Here is a 14,432-nt window from a genome sequence, read left to right as displayed (position 1 = left end):
ATCTCTAACTATACTAAAAGAAATCTGTAAAAGTCTATAAAAATCTATAAAATTCTGTTCAATTCTATAAATTTCAATAAAATTCTATATAGTTCTAAAAATGCTATAAATCCTATTCTTGAAACATTCTGCGGACGTTGGGAAGCTTCTTCCTGAGCCTGGAGGAAACAAATCTCTTCCGGACTGCAGGCAAGGACTTTATGGAAGAACATAAGTACATCTCTAACTATACCAGAAGAATTCTATAAAATTCTATATAGTTCTAAAAATGCTATAAAGCCTAGTCTTGAGACATTTGTTGGATGGTGGGTAGCTTCTTCCTGAGCTTGGAGGAAAGAGAGCTCTTCTGGACTGCAGGCAAGGACTTGGTGGTAAAGGGGACATAGAAGGTGTCCAGAGAAAACTTCTTGGTATCGCTACGACCAGTCAGATCTGCAAAGTGGAGAGACCAAGGGTAACAGAGGCCACAATGCAAACCTAAAGCATATAAAGCTCCAGATTTCATGGGACAGACTCCTTGGAATCTTCTAAGGAGCTGCAGGGAAGCATGCTGCTGCTGGCAGCCCCTTGAAGCAGGCCCGGGGAAAACCCTGACCCGCTTCCACAGGGCTGCCACAGGAACAGCCTGGCCTCTGGGCTGTCCTGGGACAGCAGGGAGCCCAGAGCCCTGTGCTTTCCAGGAATGGCTCAGCTGCACATGCAGCCTCCTGCTCCTCTCCCTGCCCCACAGCTGAGCACTTGCAGAGCACAGCTGATTGCAGGGGCACATGCAGGGCACAGCTGTTCCCTGGCAATGTGCACAGGCTCTCTGGGCTGCCACAAGAGCCTTCCTCCCACCAGAGAGTGGCCCAGCTCCCCCCTCACCTTTTTGTGAGGCTGAGCCATGCTCAGTCTTCACATTGTCCTCATTGTTTGGAGTTGCTTCAGGGCTCCCATTTCATGACGATGAAGGGCGATGGAGAGAGCGGGGGTAGATGCACACCCTTCCTTAGTGTTTTGTCATTTTTGGCAGACGTAAATAAAGTCACATCCGGAGGTGTCCAAGTCAGAACTTTGTCATCTTTCCGGAGAACATGAGACCTTCACCAGCCCAAAATGTCAGAGAGGTTTTCCTGCACGCGTGGAGGCTTGCTGGCTGCACACTTCTTCAGCTTGGTGCCCATCACCTCGTAGAGGGCCAAGGCAAGCCTGGTGGCCACCGTGCGGATGCTGGCACTTCGGACAGGCAGCGCCTTGTTCTCCAGGAAGGACCAGAGCACGGGCAGGGCGTAGCGCTCGACGACTTCAGGGCTCCTGGCATAAACCCACTCCACAAGCACTGCCGGGAGAGAGGCACAGCTTCTTACCCACCAGCCTCCATGCAAACAAGGGTCTACCTCTGCCTTTGCTTCTTGGAAGCCTTTCTGGCTAACATCAGCAAAATAGCACACAGAGCCCCATGATCCAGAAACGGGCAAAGCCGCTGATCATCCTTGAAACTGAACCACCAATACCTCAGGACTAATTTCTCCAAACAGAGCCTTGTCCCTGTGGCAGACTTTGTACTTTTACTAAATTATTTCACAATTTGTTTCTGCATGAACAATGAATGAAATATCAAATTGCCTTTTATTTCCATTTAGAAGTTGTCTAAACCCACAGTGAAGATTTGGAAATGCACTGTAAGGAGGCAGTTGAGTGATTTCTAATAAAGGGGGTGATTCCATTTTGTAACTTCCATGTAAAGTGCCAGAAGTCTTATCTGACTCCCCTTTGCTCAGTGGCACACAGCAAAGGGCAGTATTAGAACACACTTCAAAGCCCCAGCCCACCAGAGATGGCAGCTGCTTGACAGCTGCCTTAGAAATATCGGTGACTAGCCAGTGTCTTTGGCAGAATGCTTTTGTGCCTTTCAACACGGAGCTGTTTCAAACCTTAGCATGTCTTAGGGAATTACCCAGACCCCACTGCCATGGAATTTGAGCATCTTCATGTTTTAATGGCAGTTCCCCTCCAAATGTTAGTGGCATTTTTTCTTACAATGTGCACTGAAATAGGGGCATAGAGAAAGAAAAATGCTACACAGGGGACTGAAATGTAATCAGAAGGCAAGTGTTTTCTCACATTGTCTCTGAAATCTGCTCTCTGCTCATTTTCTGGACTGAACTATATCAAACACAGACAAAAATTTGCTAACAACAGGCTCCTTGCATGGCAGATTTGACTGAGGGGTTAAAACCTGAAATGCTAGGGAGACCAGTCTTATTTTCTGATCAGACAAAAAGTTATCTAGTAGCTACTTATTATTCTGTGGTGGAAGAGACTTCATTTTCTCTATGCTGTTAATCCACCAGCAGTCATCAACACTGAAACAGCTCCTGAAAGTACCCAAAACCAATCCTGCTAAGCAGGAAACGGGTAATGGTCCACATTTCAAAATGAGACTTCATTTGAGTTGAAATGCAAATAAAGTCATTGGTCACGACAGAACTTCAGAAAGAGCTATCTGTTCCCACTAAACCTGAGTGAGGACATTTGCACTTTCTAAAGTAGTCCTCATTTTTGTTCATTCCTTTATTTGAAAAAGAGATCAAAATAACTGCAAAACTATATTCCCTGTTCCTGGGGATCTACTGGATTCAAATGCTCTTTGATGGTGGTTTGAAAGAGCCTTTGACATTCCCAATCGCTGAACATGCCCTGTTCAGATTCATAGGCAGGAGGGACAAGCTCAGCACCTCCTGCTGTGGCGGAGCTACTCTACTGTCCATTCCCAGGCATTCCCTGTAAATAATCCCCTAGAGGACCTCTTGGCTTAGAAGGGGAGGCCATACCTGTGATACACTCCGTGACAGCCAGCAGAGCTTCGCCATTCAGTTGGCTCCATTGGTTGCTGAGCTCTTTCATCAGTGATACTTTATCTACAAGTGAAACACACGTTTCTGCTTACTCTTCTGAGGTCATAGCAGAAAGGACAGTGGGGAGGGAAAGGGCAGGGGCAATCCCATTTTATAAAAGAAAGTCATATTCTGCTGATTTTTGAATCCTTTTCTTCTTTCCTGCCAGCCTACTTGGCAGGGTTAAAAGTTCCAAAAGAAAAGCTCTCCTTTCACATTTGAAAATCCAAAGTTGTCTTCTGTACCAGGAGCTAAGTTAACACATTTCACATCAGGCACCTCAAGAGTTCAGTTTCATGTAAGCACTGAAAAGGTTTTGCATCCCACAGTAAAAAGGAAGAACTCCATCCTTGGGACACAGAAAGGCACTGAGTCAGGCAGTTCATGAATTCACAGAGCAGCTGAGGTGGAGAAGGTGGAAACACCCCTTGAAGACCTGCCTCCTCACCACTCAATTTTTCAGGCATTTTCAGAGCTGACAACAATCTGTGTGGCAAAGGAATTTAGAGCAGCCCTTGTCTATGTAGGTGTTTGCTAGAGCCACCTTGCCCCATGCAAAACAACATGTGGAACAAGGCATGATTGACAGCTGGATTTAGACGAGTTTGTTCGAAGGAAATGAACTTGGTGAATCCTAAGTTCCCCTTTGAAAAAAGAAGACAAAGAAGAAAGGTGGAAAATAGGCAGCTAATGCCTATCATGTAGAGCCTTCCAGGTGGCTGCTCTGCAGAAGCTCTGATGGGCTGGTGTCCCTTCATGCCAACAGCAAAGCTGTTCATTTGGGAAGTCAGATGGGGCCCAAGCAAACTTTGCCTCTGAATTGTAGCAAAGCTGTAGTCCAGGACTTTGTCTTCAGATCAGCAGCACAGAGACAAGGGCTCCTGGGACTTTTGGGAATTGCTGATCACATTCAAGCCTGTTGGAGGACTGGTTCCTAAGGACTGCACCTCCAAAGCTTCTGTGGGTGTCTGCGAGAGCCTTCCACAGACAACAGCAGCTGTCAAGGCACTCAGCGTTCTCTTGTGTCACAGAGACAGAGACGCAGTTGAGGAGAGTCCATGCTGGGGCTCAGCCTCACCTAAATGAGCAATGGATCCTTCCAGCGCTCTCACAGCTGCGGCATGAATCCCGGGATCCTTTGAGTTTAGATTCTTTGTTATTCCTTCCACCAAACGGATGATCACGGGGCTCAGGGCATCTTCCAGGAGGCCTATGATTTCTGCCAGCACGTCCAGCGCCTTCTGCCTCACTCTCTTATGCGTGTCACATAGTCTCAGGTCAAAATAATCAAAAATCTGTGAAGAGAACAAATAACATGAGAACTTGATTAAAATGACCTTGTTTGAAGAGGGGGTGTGGAAATGAGCACTCAGCAATGTCAAAGGTGAAAGTGATCCTTTCTGTCAGGTCAGCCCTTGCATGCACAATTGCAATGTTTTCCTGTGGGCCTCTCGCTGGAATGGTTCTGCAACCTCATGCTGGTTGAAAGATTTTCATCTGTTTTAAAGAGGTTTAGTTGGGGACAGGAGAGTTCCTATGATGTTTCTCCCCAGCTATAAATCATTCAATCAATTCCCTTTATTAACTGATAAGACTACCTTTGCTTTACAAGAGTGGAAGCTGATATTTACAATGCCCGGGTTTCTATACAGTTGCCTCAAGTACTGAGGGCAATTATGATTCTGCCAAAACTATGGCTGGAGGAGATCTAGGTTTTATTTTGTTTGTCTCAGAACCTGTGTCTGGAGATGGGCAGGGCTCTGATCAACTCTTCCAGGACTCAGACCATTTCTCTAACTAACAGGTAGACTTCTAAAATGCAATGTGCTGTACAGCTCTCATTAGAGCAGGCTCAGTCCCTTGAAAGCCCATTATCAGGCACCAGTTTCTGGAAGAAGGGGAAAAAGCATCTACTGGGAGGAGAAAGGATAGCTCTGTCCTTAACTGTTTTCCTCCTTTTCCAAAGAGAAAAAAAAAAGCCCCCCAAGAAGGGTGAGCACCATCTTTACCTAGAGGAATAGGGACAAGGATGGAAATGAGTAGCCAGAGCTGTGCCTGTGCCAGACAAGATGGAGTTTCCAGAAGTATCCTTTAAAAACATTTAGTTGAAACCAACCCAGCCTGAAACATCTCTTCCCCACTCAAACCCATTTTTTGTCCAGAGAATAAGTGCCATTATTGCTTTCAATGGCTGGATTCCCTTCACATAACCCAACTGGCAGTAGGAGACAGCAGCAGTTAAACCAGCAGGAAATTCTGTCATCATCTGATCAACAGCATCAATATAGAAAGCTGCCAGACAAATACAGCTGGACTGAAAAAAACTTGTCCTGAAGCCTGGACCTGAATTCAATTTCTCTGGGGAAGAGGGACCAGCCTGTCCCGAAGAGCCAGGATGTCCTGCCAAGACACACTGAATTAACTTTACTTCCCCAGGCCTGGGAAAGGAGCTGATGGAATGGAACAATGAAGATACCCTACATACTTGGACAATGTTAGTGGAGATGAGCTGGGGTTTGGTTTTGGACAGGTCTAGGAGGAGTGCCACTCCTTCCATCCGTGTCTGAAACTCCTTGGCTTCCAGGAGAAGGTAAAGCTTCTGGAGCGGCTTCATCTCTTCCACAGCTGGAGGTAACGTGACCTGGGCTTTTGCACGGTGTAGGAGGCGTCCATCAGAGGTAGACTCCACCCTGGAAAATAAAACCAAATTAGGACCTGTTGGTAATAATAGCTTCAGTTAATTGTGACCAAAACATCTTGAGGAGCTTTCCTAGTGATGTCATTTCAAGCTAGAATATCATGAGGCTCTGAAGAACAACGTGAGCCTCACGCCAGTCATTACAGGAGACAATCTGCAAGTAACATTCTCACACTGCTCACTCAGAAACACCAAGGATGAGCTGCATCTGATCTATCTTCAGATGACTTCCAAGGCGAACTGCTCACATTGCTTTGTGGGGAAAGATAGACGCTACTTCCAAGTTTAAATGCCTCCTCATATGGGAGGTGTGTGTCTTATAATAAGGAAACACATCATTCTGGAGAAGTGTCTCTACACCAGGCATGACAATCTGGAAAAGTAGCTCAGATGCATTTGAACAGATGAACAGGGGCGTATCTGAAGGGTCCAGAAAAGCAGTAACAGAGATAAAAACAGAAGCCAGACATGCCAGAACTACGCTCACATTTTGTTTGCTTCCCTAGAGACCAGATCCACAGCTTAACAAACCCACTGGGAACAATTCTCCTGGATCAACCTGTCTCTTCCATGAGCATGGGCAGATGCAAGCCATGCTACTGAGACATGTGGTCACTTTCCTGCCACCGCTGAGCGGGACAGCTCTAAATAAATCCCCTCTGTTATCAGAGGAGAACAGGCACAAGCAGCTCTGCCACTAGCATGAAGAGACAGCAAGAACCAAATTCCTGTCTTAAACGCTGATTGCAGCACAGGGGGAAATAAACCAAACATGCTGTCCATCAAGTAAACTATATGAAGGACAGGAATATCAAGACAAAAAGTCCACATTGAGGCACCTGTTGGCCAAAGTTGCTCAGGAATTCCCTTACTACTACTACTGCTACTACTACTCAAACGTCATACTGTTTGAGGGTAAAAAAGCCATGAATCAGCCAGGCCAAACCACATGGATGAGAACTGTATCTTTGGGGAATGGCATCTTGTTTCAAGACTGGGACTTCTCATTAAAACACCCATCTACAAAAAGACAAAAGACTACACTGGGATTTAAAAAGAACACCCTGGTTGCATTTCCTTGTCCCAAGTCAGGCAGCAGAAACCTGGCCCTCTCCGAGCCTCCACAACACTGCCCTTGCCACTGCACTGGATGGTCTGAGCTGTTACCAATGGGTGTCTTTTGTTGCCCAGTTTTTGTGGAAGCCTTCCAGAGAAGTTGTGTTCAGCATAATGCAGAAGTGGACAATTTTTATCCTAGAGCATTTGTAGGGAAAGGAAAGAATCTCTGGCACTGGTCATCTCCAGCAGAAAGATTTTCCTGAGGAAGAGGCATGTAAAGCACATGTCATGTACTTTGTCACATCTAACAAAAGTGCTCCCATCTGACAAAAGTACCGATTGCTAGAAGGCGATGTGGCCTGGGGCTTCTTTGAGCCGTCGCTCCTCTTCTTCACCAGGTTCTTCACAGATGGGCGTTCAGCCTTCTGGTTTTCCATCCCCTACAAAGACATCAAGAAACTCCATGAATCTTTAGAATTCAAAATAGGGAATTCCTGGATTAAAACACAAGTTAGAACCAGGACCACTGCTACCAAGGCTTAAGGAAACATTTCCTAACTTACAGAAATAAATGGAGCAGAGATTCAGTGATGCCAACTCTTTGTTTACAATAGCCCAAGGCAGGTTATGGGTGCTATCATACGGCAGTGAGCAGCAGTCTAAAATCCTAAATTCATTATTCTTGAGCATAAATGGGAATAATGCAAACTGGTAGGCAATGAGTGTTCTCAATGGAAGCAGCAGATTTGGACTCCTTGGGGGTTGGCCCACTATTTGGTTCAACACTTACTCTCCCTGCTCCTGCACAAAGTCACACTCCCTTCTATAATGTAGATAAAAAGAAGAAAATCCCCCCCAAACAAACAAACTATTTTCCACTGGATGCTGATGGATTCACCAAGCCTCTTCCAGCTCCACAAGGCTTGACAGCAGGGAAGATATTCCCAAAAGACCAACAGTAATTATAGCAATTAGGTTTGACTTGGACATCTTTTGTATATTTGGAAATGTCCTTGGCACCACTACTTCTGGTGTCTTTTGCAAAGACACTGTTATCCTCAGAAGCACTATTCTCACTTAACTGCTTGACTGGGGGCAGAGTAGGGAGAGCCCGTGGGGCCTTGCCCTTGGATGTAAACCCATTTTCTCCTCTTTCCCTTTCCACTTTGTGATATTCAAAGAATTCAAAGCCCCACTTTTTCCCAAATAATATCAGTTCCTCTGTGGTCTGCAGATGAACAGGCTGGGGATTAACAGCTCATTCCAGGAGCAAAATGATGCAGCAGAAGAGGAATGAGGTAAAGACACATCGAGTATGTTTGATCTCATATTAGCAGTGGCAATACTTGCACAAAGGAGACACTGCTTCTGCCAAGCACTTACTTTCTTCTTAATTCTTGCCAGGATATCTTCCAGGTCATGGGTGGAAAGAGATTGTTCCAAAAACTTCTTAAATTTTGGATTATTCAGCAGCATCTTCACCATCTCCTGTCCATAATGCCTAAGGAAGGAAGGAAGGCAGGAAATGAAAAGTGAACAAAGGAAGAGTGTTAACAGAAGCAGCTGATACCTTAAACTGATCAGGTGCAATCCTTGCAAGAGAAGGCATTACCTACTCAGCAAAGAGGGACATTTGCTTCACTGGACACTGCACAGTGTTGTCAGCTGAACACAAGGGACAAGAGGAGAATGTGGGGCCACAAAAAAATACCATTTCACTCTGAAACTGTGGGTGTGCTTCTGTGGGATCAAAGGATCCCAGGGAACAGGCAAAACACATCTGCTTTGTTGTCAGAGCCTATTAGCAATGTCCTGCTGCCATTGCACAATAATTTGCCTTTCTTTCACTGGCAGGGAAGCCGGAACAAAACACCTCATGCTTGCTTTGGATTATTCTATACTATATAGAATAATCAGGGGCATGGGCAGATAGTTGCTCTGGTGTCCCTGGCAGCTATTAATGGGAATTTCATCATCAAAGTAAGGGGATTTTGGTGGTTTGGGTTGGTTTTGCCACTAGGAAACCACAGATTTCTTCAAGAAGAAATTTGGAGGTCACTGAGCCACAGATAACAGCATTCTACAAACCTGCAGAAGTAGTTTAGAAAGACTGAATACATAGGCTAAAGACCTCTGAAATATTTCTAGGGAAGTCTTAGGTTAATGTGAAATAGATGTTTGGGATCCTTCAGTGATGAAGCCAACACTTTGCCTTTATCGTGTGCACCTAAGGCCAGTCAAAACTTTTTGACTGGCTAATCAGAGCTCTTTTGATCTCAGTAAAGAATCCTTCAAGTCACAGGAAGTTGGCAATGCTCTTTCTTGGTGGCCAAGCTCAGGTTACCCACTACAGTCATTTCCCCAGGCCATCCAGAGCAGTGGTCACAGCACCAAGGCTGACAGAGATCAAGAAGTGTTTGGACAATACTCTCAGGCACATGGAGTAACTCTTGGGGTGTCCTGCACACAACCAGGAGCTGGACTTGATGACCCCGATGGGTCCTTTCAAACTCAGCATATTCCATGATTCTGTGACCCTTATCCACACTGTGAGGTAACTTAATGTAACCTTTAGTTTCCACTCCTTTGTAGTTTTACCCTTTATAGCCAGACACAAAACCATGTTCCCGTTTTGGGAGGTGAAATGAAGATCATTACCTTGTGTCCTGGTGACAGTCCTGAGCAAGTGTCCCTGCCACGTGTGCCAGTGTCTCAGCCCTGGGTGTGCCTGCCAGCTTCGTGACTCCAATTCTCTGCACCAAGGACAGGAGGAGCTCGGCCGCGCACTTCCGCACCTGGACGTAGCGGCTCCTGGGAAGAAGAGAGCAAACCCTGGGCACAGGGAGAAGGAACAAGAGCAGCACAGGCCTTGTCCAGAGCCTGCTCCCTGTCCTTGCTGGGGGAAGGAGGCCTGGGCTCTCCCTGCAACTTCAGACACCTGTAGAAGGTTCTGTCCTCAGATAAACACAACGTTAGCAGGGAAAACACGCTGTGGGGCGGGAAGTTGCCGATATCCAGCAATGCAGCCTCTGTCTTTTGTAAAGATTGGCAAGGGATACATCTGAGTGTTTTGACCCTATTCCAAAGCTGAGGAAAGGGTGGCAGGCATTTTGGCCAGGTTGTCCTGATCTAGAGACTGTCTCTTGGGAACTGTCAGGCCCAGCACCAACACTTAAGGCAGCATTTTCTTCAGCTGTCCCGTTGCACTCAGCCTGTGAAGGTGCCTGTCAAGTGATTCATCATCTCAAGGCTAAGCTGAAATATCAGTTTGAATGGAAAGTAGAGCTCTCAGGCCAGGACAGTCATACAAGCCTCCTTTCGGCAGGAGCTGCACCTGCTGTGCGGGCAGTGCCACACCCAGCACATTCTGCCCCATGTGCTGCACGCCCCAGCAAGTACCCTCCGTATTTCTCACGTTAATTGAATCATGAGGATACGTGGTTTTTCCCAGCACTGCAAAATACCCAACAGCGCTCACAGCGGTAATTGCAAATGTTTTCCCTCTTCCCAAAAAAGCACAAGGCTTTCTCCTTGGCCTTTGCAGGCACTTTCATTTCCCCAGTGGTCACCAGGTCTAGGAAAAGCTGACAGACTGGGAGAACTCCAGGAAGCAGCAGGAAGCTGAGTCAGAGGAACTTTAGACTGGATATTAGGAAAAGGTTTTTCACCCAGAGGGTGGTTGGGCACTGGAACAGGCTCCCCAGGGCAGTGGTCACAGCATCAAGCCTGACAGAGTCCAAGAAGCATTTGGACAACAATCTCAGGCACTTGGTGTGAGCCTTGGGCCCTTCTGTGCAAGGCCAGGAGCTGGACTCAATGGTCCTGATGGGCCCCTTCCAACTGCCCCTATTCTACAGATCTGTGATTCTGAGAACTAAGAGGCTGCAGGAGGGCAGAAATAGGTGACAAGAGGAAAGAAATGAGGTTGAAAGAGAATCAAGTCCCTGAGTTCACAGAAGACCCAGGATACAGGACCCTTCCCTGCGACCATTCCCATTCTCTCTCTCTCACCCCTTCCCCCACCCACACAGGAGAAGGTGAAGAATATCACTCAAAGAAGAAGAACCTACTTGGCTCCCTTGTCCATGAGAACAGTCATTGCTCGTGCAGGAGTCACCTTCTCTACCATGATGGCCAGGGCCTGACAGGCTGCCTTCTGAACAAACTCTGGGGAGTTCCACACCATGTGGAGAAGGACCGGAGCAACCTCATCCACCTCGGAATCCATGTCCTTCCTCAAGAGTGCAAACAGCTCTCTCAGAGTGACGATTGCAGAGCAAGACAGCTTTGACCGCAGGCTGGTCACCTGGGGAAGTCATGAGGGGAAACATAAGAATCACCTTGAAAAGAAAACCAGTTGCCTTAGACAAAACTCCCGGGAAATCACAACACCTCCCACTGTGTCCAGAGGAGCAAAAAAGCACAGTAAGAGCAGAAGAGCCCAAGCACAGAAAGGTACCTCCTCTGGCACCAATTTCTGCCCTCAGACCTGCTTACTACAGGCCTAAAAAATATATTTCACTAAAGTGTGCTACTTGACCCTTCTGTAATAGCAACTGCTTTGATTTTAGGGCCTTTTGTTTGAAAAAGAAGCAATTAACGCAAGGGCTGCTTTCAAACCATAAAGGCACAAGTCATAAAGATAAAAGACTCAGGTGCTCCTGTTCAAAAAAGCAACAGCTGTAGTTGAAGCACTCAGACAGGAAACACAAAACACAGGCTCAGGTCTACAGACTAATTTGCAGTGTTGAATTACAGCTTGGGCAGAGAAGGCACACCCTGAGCACACATGGAGATGAGCGAGCACACAGCTACTCTACACACTGTGTATGAAGTGTGGGGGACAATTCAGAACAATGTTCTCACCTCGCTGGTAACTGCCAAGCAAATCTCACGAAGTCGACAAAGCAGGACTTCTGAATGGGACTCAGCCAGCTGTTTGATGATGCAGAGTCCCTTCTCCTTCATCTCCCTGAAAGGCAAGTACCAAAAAGATGGATTTTTCTCTAGCCAAGAGCTAGGCAGCACCCTCTGAAATGACCAGGCTGGCAGCTCAGTCAAACCATGGGAGGTGCTTTTCATAGCGTAGTTAATGAAATCATAGACTCAGGATGCTGTGGCTGTCAAAAGCATACAAAACTCCAAGAGGCAAACAGGGGGGTGTCAGAGTCTTCATTTGTGGCCTTTCTGAAAACCTCTGGCACACCAAGTCTCTCTGTCACTACTTCCTAGAAGTTGTGAGGCCAGGCCATGCTGCTGTTTCTTGTCACGTCCCTGTACCTGTCCCTGAGACACAGTCCCATGGGGCTGTTCCTGGGACATTTTCCTTCTTTGTCAGCCCCAGCAGGCAGTTCAGCAGGGAGAGTCTGCGCTGCCACTCTGGAGCCAAGTTTCCACTCTATAGTCTCGGCCTGTGTGTCACCTACTCCACTGCACTGCACACTTTCCCCCAAAAAGCATCAGAGTGTCCCAGAACGGTTCCACCCCTGGGCAAGAACTGTTGAAACCCTGGCTTTTCCCAAAACACTCCTACCTAAAACAACCCCCACAACAGCAACATGTTATTTAAGAGGTGCAAACAACTCTATCTCTCAGCACTTGCTTTGCGCAGGCTCTCAGCTACAGGAAGGTCTGAGGGCTGCAGCACAGGGCTGGTGACCGATCCCACGGGCACCCCTGGGTGTCCTCCAGACCCCCACACCTGCAGGAGCTCTCTGCACCTCACAGGGCACCAAAGAGAAAGGGGAAGAGAAAGCAGAAGAGAAAAGGCAAAGCAAAGGCGACTGCACAAGGAGGCAGATTTTTCATGCTTATCCCAGTGGGAATGGAGGCCTTATCCCCCTGTGTGAATGAAGCATCCAGCAGAGAGTGGATGCTAACCCAGACATCACAAAGAGAACCAGTATCACCTGGCATTTGTAGAGTTATCACCTCTGGGCCTCCTTCTGTCTGTGTAAAATGTTGGGACACATTGTGAGTATTGACAAAACATCTCAGGCCCATATGAAGCAGTGAGAAGGAAAAGTTGAATTCCAAAAATGCAAGGTTCCTAGAGGATTTTCTTTCTTTTTCCTTCTCTTCTGCCATGAGCTCTTCAGAAATAATGACAGACTGAGGGACTTGAAAGCACAACTCAGTCGGTTTCTCAGAAAGAGGAACTCCCTGAAGCTGCTTCTGGGACTGCCATGCAGGAGGTCACAGGGAGACCCTGTCACCTGCCATTGCTGGCAGCAGTGGGAGCAGAGAGGAATCTTACTCAGTCCCACTGGCCTAGTGGCCCAAGGCACCCAAACCTGCACTCCAAACTGCTGCCATCCTGCTTCTCCCTTCAGCCAGCAAATCATGTCGTTCCAGGGCCTTCTCTCTCCCCTCAAGATTTCCTTTGCAGCCCCGTGGAGCAGCAGGCAAAGCGAGGAAGCAGCACGGACCTGCTGCAGCTGGAGCACTGCTGCAGAGCAAGGCTGAGAAAAGGCTGCTCTCAAATCTTGATCCTCTCAGTGCTCTGCAGTGGTTTCAGCAGTGCCCTTCGGCCCTCTGGGCTCTCGGGGCTCAGAGGCAGCAGCAAGACTCACTTCTAACCAACCTTAATGCTGAGAGGGACGCAGCGTGAACGGGGCCTTTCTTACCAGTCGTCGCTGCCGAGCGAGGACAGTGCCTCCTGCAAGGACTGCTGTGGGTCTGCAGAGGCCGTGTCCTTCTGCCCAGTCCCACGGCGCGGCTGCTCTCGGCGCTGGGCACCAGCGGCCGTCTGCGAGGTCACTGTAAGGACAGGGTCGGCCATGGGCGCTGCAGCCCCGGGCAGGGCACCCCGCCATGGAGCGGCCTGCAGCCCATCTCCCAGCCAGGGCTCCCTGGGCACACACGGGCACTGGGGCAGAGGCTTCCCTGCTGCCTGGCGCCTTGGGCTCCTTGCTTTCCCCCAGCCTCCCCGGCTGGGCACAGCTCCAGGCTGAACCTGACCATGGCCCCGCAGCGCCAGCTCCCCAGTGCCACAGGGGCCACAGCCAGCGGCAGGTTCCTGCGGCCACAGAGCTCCCGCTCCCTGCCAGACAGGGCCGGCAGCAGGGCTGGCCAGCCAGGAGGGAGCCCCTCAGGTGCCTCTCTTGTCTCAGTGCCCTGATTTCCCCCAGCCCTGGGGATGGGGCACTCTGCAACTCCCCGAGGAGAAACCTGCAGCTGCCTGGCCACAGCACCGAGCCAAGGCTGAACAGCCCAGCCCTGCTGGGCCCGGCTCAATCCCCACAGAGCAGCTGCCAGGGAACAGCCACACCTGACCCTTCCCACCTGACAGTGCCTCTGCCTCCACTGACCTCAAATATCCTAGACAGCAGCCAGCTGAGTGTACATACATTTAGCCTGCTATTGGGAAGGGAGTAATTTATGGATTTGCTTCTTTCCAAGCATCATGAACCTTTACTCTTTCAGAGGTACACACTTGCTGTATTTCAAAGATGCTGAGGTGAAATTTATTTGTCACCAAATGGATGTGTTTGCATACTGTGCACTGCCTAAGCTTTCTCTTGCAATTTCCAGTCTAGATGGTTGATAAAAAAGCCTTCCAAATGCAAACTGGGGAAAAAAGAATGCGAACACCGATGCAAATTGTTGGCAGACGCACTCTCTTGATAAAAAGCTGCATGCAGAGCCGGACAGCAGCACAGGCAGAGGGCCCAGATGGTGAGTGCACAACTGATCCTGGTGGTTCTCGTAGGTGCACGGTGAGCACACCCTGGCAGGCTGCCCTGCAGCTCATCCCTGCAGTCACAGCAGCCTCCTGGCACCAGTTATCCAGATGGGCA

General features: G+C 48.3%; 1 protein-coding gene across 1 annotated transcript; it reads right to left on the bottom strand.

Annotated features, from left to right (window-relative positions):
• Nucleotides 1-280: 280 nt before the first annotated feature.
• Nucleotides 281-5,561, bottom strand: LOC146764972 (TOG array regulator of axonemal microtubules protein 2-like). Its single transcript, XM_085563123.1, has 5 exons — nucleotides 5,362-5,561; nucleotides 3,955-4,171; nucleotides 2,814-2,900; nucleotides 1,091-1,318; nucleotides 281-432 (listed from the first exon to the last, which is right to left on the bottom strand). The coding sequence occupies exons 1-5, from the start codon at nucleotides 5,488-5,490 to the stop codon at nucleotides 281-283; spliced, it is 813 nt and encodes a 270-aa protein (XP_085419249.1). The 5' UTR covers nucleotides 5,491-5,561.
• Nucleotides 5,562-14,432: the final 8,871 nt, after the last annotated feature.

Source organism: Lonchura striata, chromosome 30, assembly GCF_050655825.1.
Source record: "Lonchura striata isolate lonStrDom1 chromosome 30, ASM5065582v1, whole genome shotgun sequence".
In the NCBI taxonomy this organism is placed as follows: domain Eukaryota; kingdom Metazoa; phylum Chordata; class Aves; order Passeriformes; family Estrildidae; genus Lonchura; species Lonchura striata.
The sequence above is the reverse complement of the archived record's forward strand: the minus strand, read 5'-3'. Positions and strand labels throughout refer to the sequence as shown.